The sequence below is a fragment of the Euwallacea fornicatus genome, chromosome 32 (assembly GCF_040115645.1).
Source record: "Euwallacea fornicatus isolate EFF26 chromosome 32, ASM4011564v1, whole genome shotgun sequence".
Taxonomy (NCBI): Eukaryota; Metazoa; Arthropoda; class Insecta; order Coleoptera; family Curculionidae; genus Euwallacea; species Euwallacea fornicatus.
In genome coordinates, this window is record NC_089572.1 from 931,024 (window position 1) to 939,113 (window position 8,090).

Here is an 8,090-nt window from a genome sequence, read left to right on the forward strand (position 1 = left end):
ATTTGTCATTATGTCAGTTTGATCCTTCAGTAACAACATAAATATTCAATGTTGTCACACTAATATCAAAATCGCTCATCATAGTCCCTGTAAATACCAAATATCAGAGTTGTTCACACCGTTTTGATGCTATTCCTGAATACGATGCGCTCCCCAGATTCTCAAATTCGGATCTCAAAATGGGGTCTATTACGACTGATTCTAGTAGATCTCAATTTTCTGAGAAAGTACCTAAAGACGAATTTGAGAATCTGGAGAGTATATCGTACCCTGGAATAATATTTTGCGATTAAGTCCTAATAGAGGATTATTCAAACGTTTTAAGTTAATTTAATAAAAATAATTAAAATTAAATTAAACGATTTAATTGTCTTGAGGTGAACTTGTGAATTAAGTCCTGTTGCTTCCAGGCAGAGATTCTTTCAAGAAGATCATTTCTTCATCGGTCGAGGTCTTCATTTCGAGTATTTTGACCAAATTCACCCGATACAGGGTGTCCCAGAAATACATGTCGAAAATGGTATCATGAGATTATTTGGGTCAACATATTTATATATGGTTAAAAAAAATTCTCATTTAGATGTTATTGACGGTCGTAATTCTTGGAAAAAAAAACATTTTTTATTACATCTGAAGAATGCTTCAATGGGTTTTAGTTAAACTTATTGTGCATTTATTTATTAGCACAGGGATTATCTTCATGTTTTTTAAACAAATGAGGAAAAAAACCACAATTTTAACAATATCGGTTATTTGTTCATTAGAGAACGCCATTACTGATCCAAAAAAAAAACAACTCGAAAGAAATTTTAAAAATCTTCATAAATTTTTGACATTTTCCATAAGAGACATCGGCGTTCACATCAACAAGTATCAATAATTATGGAAGTGATGGCAAATAGATGTTCTATATGAGAAATCAGAGATGCTAGTCGTACGAAATATTTTCAAGAGATAAAGAAGTTGAGGAAAGGGCTAATGTCACATCATAAAAGAATCAGTACGATGTAGCTACCCATTGAAAAGTTCTGGTAATTTTTGTACGAAGATGGATAAGAACGTACCACTTGCACATTACGAATAGACATTAATGTTACATTAACATAACTCCTAATGTACTAATGAATAAACGCACAATAGGTTTCATTGAAATCCGTTTAAGCATTCTCCAGATATGGTAAAAACATGTTTTTTTCCAAGAACTTTGACCGTTAATAGAATCTAAATGAGACACTATTTCCAAGAACGCACATGTTCAAAATCTAGGGATATTCTAGATTTGTCAATAAATATTTTTTGTTACGTTGAACTAAGCCTTAAACTCACCTATATCAGTTATTTTTAGCTGAATTTGTCAAATGCTAAACTGTCGAATCTCCCTAAAAGGCTATTAGAGCTAAGCATAAAAAAACGATTTATAGATATGCAAAAAATAAATTGTGATGGAAAGAATTCGTGAAAATTGTTCAAAAAACCACACAAATTTAATGTTTAGCATAGCATGTCCACCCCTCATGCATTTATGCTGATCCTACAACCCCGTTTCACATTGGGGATCTGGTTATCCAAATCTTGCTGATTAACATAGTTCCATGCCTATTGGAGAACTTGAAACAACTGATTTCGCTCTTGAAATTTATTCTGATGTTGAAGGATCTTTCTCTGAATCATGTTCCAAGCATGATCAATCGAGTTGAAATCGGGAAATTGCGCGGGCCAATCTAAAAGTGAAATATTTTGCTCCCTCGCGAAGTTTCTGGTAATTCTGGCAGTATGCGGAGGAGCATCATCATGCATTAAAATCAAATCTGGACCCATGATGTTTCTGTATGGAACAACAACAGGTTCTAGAACATTCCTAATATAATTGTATGCAGATAAAAACCACTTAGGAAAACGATATCTGTTCATCTACCGAGTGAAATTGCTGCCCATATCATTATTGAGTCTCCTGTGAAGTTGTGAACTTCTTGTGTGTGGAATTCGACTTCCTGTCACAGGTGCTCTCTAAACGTCTACTCTTCGAGAATCTGGATGTAAACCGAATCGAGACTTATCACCAAACAAAATGCTTCTTCACTGATCCGGTTCCCATATCACATGTACTTGAGCTCTTACTAGCTGAGCGGCCCGATTCCCACGGTTTAGACGTTGGCATCCCAAGGCCTTTTGGAGACTAAATTACTTTTCCCCAATTTCCTGCACATGGCATGTCTTGAAGCAGCTATATTATGAGTCCCGTGTGGTAATTAATCAACTGGGCTGCAGTCACAGTGTCATTTCTTCGAGCTTCTAAGCGAACACAGGTGTCCATACGAGGAGTTTTCATCCTTGGCCACCCAAATGTCTCTCGTACGCCCTGAGTAGTTCCCATGACATTGCATGCAATAACTTGCAATAGTGCAATTTCAAGCATTCCTAAAGCTCGTAATATTTCATTTTTACTTAAATGTCGTCTAGACATCTTTAAAATGATAAATACTAAAACGATTGAAGAATATCGATCTAGCGACACCCAACAACAAGACTGCAGGACAATCATTTTAGATGAAAAATTTAATGTTGTTTTTCCATATACTGCAAACATTTTTCTTTAATACAGAGCTGTTCACAAATACCTCCTTTTTGCATCTTTACATCAATAAACATTGCGGATATCATGATACGTTACGTACATAATTGTAAAGCAGAATGAGGAAATTTTATTAATTAAAATATTTAATATTGTTAGACTTTGAGCTTTTTTGTAACTTTTGAACCGAATCTTAATGTATTGACCAAAATAACTTAAACCATTTTTGATATGCATTTTAGGGGACCCTGTATGTCGTATTGACAATGGAATTGCAGATAATAGTAAAACGTAAGCAGATTCCCTAGGTATACTGCTCGAACTCAAAATCAAATTGAAGCGATGTCGCGATACCATTTCTGCTATGGTCAGAAAAAGAGGAAGGATGGAACGTAGCATTCAATATGTCTAATCCTGCACAGCAACATTAATTCAACGAACACAATTAAACAATTCTAACGGATCACAATAGGACAATAGTAAAACGAAAGCACTGACTTCATCCCTCCCTGGCTCCAATGTTTTTATCCCCCAGGGACAGTTCCGGGTCATCGCGGGTTCGGACAGCAGTCCCGAGGTTTTTAGTGGGTACACGCCGTAGCCCGATCCCGCACTACCCGGTTCACAGTACAACAGACCGGGTTTGTTTTTGGAAACTCTTTTCGAAAAAAAAAACTCCCCCAGGTATACTTCGCAGATTTTTGGAATTTATCTTCCGGCGCCTTTTGAGCACATTAAAGCGATTATTACGATTTAATCGACTCGAGATGAATCGGCGCGTTAAGCCTTGTTGCTTACACTCATAGATTTGGTCGAGATGATCATTTCTTCATCGGTCGAGACCTTTATTTCAGGTGCTTTAACTAAATTCACTCAACATGTTATAATGGCACTACAGCGGCAGACAGCAGCAAAACATAAACAGACGGTCCACGATGCAGATCTAAAGACATTTCTTGATGCGACAACGTAAAAGAAAATCCTCCTACATTTTTTCTCCCTACAGGTCTATTGTAGAAAATATCTCTTACATTTTAGAAAAAATTGCGTATCAGATTTTGCAATTTTACTGAGAGGTTTTAAGAAAACACTAATGAGCGATAAAATCACCGTCAGATAAATTATCGATTAATAGAAAAAACCTTTAAATTCGTGCGTGAATAATGATAATTATTAGCCTGTTTACAATTTCCTGGTGCGATGTTACAGCATGAACCGATAAGAGCGTTACAACAAGCTACGTTAAAATAATACGAAATCTGATGCGTAATCCGTCGGTGATAAACGCACGATTTTTTATACATTTTTTTATAACTGATTTTCCATTGACCCCTCTTCCAATATGGAAATAAGTTTGGAGTTAATTTTAACGATTACGTGAATGAGCTTTAAATATCGAAATGTCCACAATTGCTAAAAATATAACCGTGTCACGCTTGAGCCCTAAGTAAGTGGGCAATGATGGTAATGATGGGTTATTTCAAATAATACAACAATAGGAACTGACGTATTCCACGTTATTTGTTTTATTCTAATGGAGAGACGTGGAATTATCTATAAGAGCACGCAATTACCTATTTTTTTCAAAAGCTTCCTCTTTATCTGAGATAAAAGATGGTTTGATAAGAGCCTGCGATCTCGTTTACCAAGAATCCTTCGTAATACATCAAATCACTTTTGTAGTAATGAATTTGCTTCTCATTAACATAACTTTTTCATGCAGATAAAAGAACTCAACTCGGTTTATTGTTATCGCTAACAAAATACATTTTAATTGAACCTTGTTCTCTGCAAATACATAAAGCACATGACCTCTCCTAAGGCTATAGTATCCTCATCCAACAAAGGATTAACAATACCTATTTGTCTTGTCCTATACTGTGTGAGCCCCAAATAATCGACCTTTTCATCACTGGGACCCCTCGTTATTGTCGGCGGGTTTGACCGATCACCGATTCCAACTGGAAACAAGTCTCTGGAGATCAACGAGAATTGTTTTCATTGATGTTTTACGTTGCGTCATCATTAAATAGATTTGATTGAATAAGAAAATTAAGTAATGGAATTACACGTACAATGCAATGTAATCGATAAAAGCAGAAAAACCCCGCTCCACGTAAGTTTTTTGCACGCCCTGTAGAAACAATCGACAATTGCTCAATCGTTGTAAAAGACATTGGATGTTAACGAATTACAATAATTACTAATAAATTCGCAAGATGCTCGGTGACTATACATTCATGGTTCGTGTGTCATGCCGATTTTTGCATCCTTTGTAGGTACTATTTATACTACGCTTACTCAACAAATCTTTTATTTTGTGGGAGTACCTAACATTGAACGCCATTGCATAAAAAAGTTCATTAATCTCCTTCGTAAACAAGTAAAATTTTTCAGCTTTATAGGGTCAGCATCGCGATTACCTGAGCAGTACAGTGTTGAGTGTTCTTGCATCAGAATGTTCCTGATTCATAATTATACGTACATGATCATGTTCCCTACGTTCTTGTGCGTAATTGCGTTCCTCAATGGTTCGGTTCGAGCGGAAGAGCTGCAAGAGTCCTCCGACGACAATATGGTCTTCGGGGAACTGGGGCATGGCAAACCATTGACCATTAAATCATATCCAGCTATTGAGAACTATCAGAGTGACGTGTACGAAGTGTATCAAGTACCATTCAGTTTCGTAAGTTCCCGATTCACATTACCCATTTCGACGAAAAAGACTTCTTTCAGTCAATTCATATTATCGAAAATGTGTGGTTTTTTGAATTTAACTTGTTTGACCACTTAATATTTTTAATGAGTTCAAGCAGCTGTGAAAGTGGCCAATTCGAGAGTACCGACATAAGTAACTTAATTAGATATCGCGTGAATATCGATTTACGCAGTGAAATGTTGTTCACGTAACAGTTCTAGGCACGATTCTACATGAAAAACACTAAAAATGTTCGCTATCAATCCTGGAAATGGTTCGTTCCAGAAAACGGCGAGTGGAAAACCCGACTGCTGAACAGTAGCTGACCATTGTGACAATCCTAAATTGCCTGTAAAAACTAACCATAATTTCTTGAAAAGGACAGATCAGGTTCTGGACATTTACTTGGTGCTTGAAAGCTCGTTTTGTTCTCATTCTATGGGTTAAACTGGTGTTTTCCGACAGTTACCACATTCGGATCAGATAAAGTGCGATTAAAGGAAAGTCAAGAGGCGAGAAGTTAAACTCATCACCATTTTGCAGGACAACGCTTGATGAGGCCCTGAAACATATCAATCGGCGATTGTGGTCCATACGTTCACATGAGTTTGCAAATTAATTTGTTAGTGGAATTTATTCGAAAAAGGGTTAAATTAACGTTTTTGCTGCTCTTAACATTTTTTTTTATAAAGTGAAGTGAATTCGATTGACCACCCTACGGGTTATTCGTCTCACTTAGGAATTAATGAAATCACTTATGTGTGGAGTGCCAAGGAAAAGGTCAGTTAAAATGTCGAATTTTCAAATTGGCCCTATACAGATTGTCCCCAAAAAGACGTTAAAGCGAATTATGCAAAATTTGAAGAATCCCAAGCGAGCTAAGTTAGACAAAGGATACTTATTTTAATGTACAAGGGGGGAGCAGATTCATTTAAATGTCTAAAGATGCACATCACAAGAATTCATTGAAACAATTTTAGACGAACAAATTTGGGAAATTTTGGAGGAAATGATTTCCTGCCAAATGGAAATAATTCACATTTTTAAAATATGGGTTATGCTTTCATCACTGTCCCCCAAAACGCCATCTTATTCTCCGGAATGAGAATGAGACGTGCTTTTAAGCGACGAAGAAACTGTTCCTCACACTCATGTTGTTTTAGTTCATTATTGCCTCTTAACGATGTTTAGCAAAATTTTGGGATCTTAAACATAAATTTTGAACAGGAGTTGAGACACCTTGCTGCTGTGGCGGTGCTCACAAGCGAGGACGAAGACGATGTTAAGGGCGAAATTGTGTTTCTACAAAAACACCATCCATCCGGACCGGTGTTCATTAGAGGAAACGTCACAGGTATTGATAATTTTTGCATGAAACGTAATGAACAATGGAACGATGTAAACAATGCGGAATTGAACACTCTCTTTGAACCTCGAGAAAATCTTAAATGGATCCACTGAATTGGTAAAGCAAAATGAATTCGAGTTGACTTTCCTCAAAGTGAGTGAGTTTTTGAGATTCGATAGAGAGAATTATAGAGAAATAACATGAGAACGATAAACCTGAAACTTCGTGAGGGGTTTGTTTTCTTCATTCAGTTTTCACCGGCTGATCGAACTGGTCAGTTCTAACGTTTTTTTGCATACTGTTGTCCCGCACGATTTTTCCTCTCTGCTCAACAAGACCATTACATGGTATTGTTAAAGGTTACATGCCAGAAAATGGTTATTAGTATGAATGATGTAGCGACCAGATATTTAATTATCATTTATTATATTTTGTTTATACACACAATTGTAGGTCTCTCTTCGGGGAAACACGGACTTCACATACATCAGTCAGGAGATTTGAGGGAGGGTTGCTCAAAACTCGGAGGACACTTTAACCCATATTTAGTGAGTTAACAATAGGTCCGAGTCAGGCTTTAAAATCTCGTTTTATCCACTCTCTTGTTACACCTAGCTTCACCATGGTGGACCGAAATCCCCCATACGCCACGTAGGAGACCTAGGAAACATAGAAGCTAAAGAAGGAGTAGCGGAAATAGTGACGATAGACCCTTTAATGTCGCTAGCTGGTGGCTCCAGAGGGGTAGTAGGAAGAGCGTTGGTGCTCACTGAGGGCGAAGATGACTTGGGGAAAGGGGAAAATGCCAATAGTTTGGTTGATGGGAACGCAGGAAAACCTATCGCATGCGGGATTATCGCTTATATAACTTAGAGGAAGGGGTGGCTCGTGATTATACTTTTCGGTTAGACAATTTCTTACAGTTTACATCATGTAAAAAATATACATCAAATTCGATTAATGGAGTTATATTCATTCGATTACTGTAACGGCATAGAGCGACAGAATGGTTCACTGCTAGAATTTTTAAGAACCGTTTAGGAACCAACTTTAGAATAACCGTTGTAAAATTTGTTATATTGTTTGAATGGTTAATTTAAATACACGTATTAACAAGAAAACTTACCAGTTCACTCGGCCATAACAAGCAGAAACCTATTGATTTCAGTTTATTAATTATCAAATTTACTGATCACATGATTCAAATCAATGATATGCAATGTTACAACATTTATTAAAAATGCAGAACATTACATTATTTTTCAACATATTCTTCTCGATAATTGATATATTTTTCCCAGCGATGTTCTATGGTCTCTATACCCTGTTTATAGTAGGAAGCTTGGAATGTTTCAAATTAGGCATCAATCTCGGAGTCCCCCTCTTCATTATGGGCAAAACTCTTTCCACCCAGTCATTTTTACAAGTTTGGAGATAGAAAATAATTGGGAGAGGGGAGGAAAAAGTTCGAA

At 36.7% G+C, this 8,090-nt stretch overlaps 1 protein-coding gene across 1 annotated transcript; it reads left to right on the forward strand.

Moving 5' to 3' along the window:
- Positions 1-4,873: 4,873 nt before the first annotated feature.
- Positions 4,874-7,739, forward strand: LOC136348360 (superoxide dismutase [Cu-Zn]-like). The gene is made up of 4 exons (XM_066299134.1): positions 4,874-5,258; positions 6,498-6,624; positions 7,072-7,166; positions 7,234-7,739. Exons 1-4 carry the CDS (start codon positions 5,031-5,033, stop codon positions 7,489-7,491), a joined length of 708 nt encoding a protein of 235 aa, XP_066155231.1. The 5' UTR covers positions 4,874-5,030; the 3' UTR covers positions 7,492-7,739.
- The last annotated feature ends 351 nt before the right edge of the window (positions 7,740-8,090 follow it).

Bases quoted from the DNA above. Each gene is read 5' to 3' on its own strand.
- LOC136348360 (XM_066299134.1), top strand. From the start codon at position 5,031: ATGTTCCTGATTCATAATTATACGTACATGATCATGTTCCCTACGTTC. The intron at 6,625-7,071 runs GTATTGATAATT...ACACAATTGTAG, and splicing joins CATTAGAGGAAACGTCACAG to GTCTCTCTTCGGGGAAACAC. The intron at 7,167-7,233 runs GTGAGTTAACAA...TGTTACACCTAG, and splicing joins GACACTTTAACCCATATTTA to CTTCACCATGGTGGACCGAA.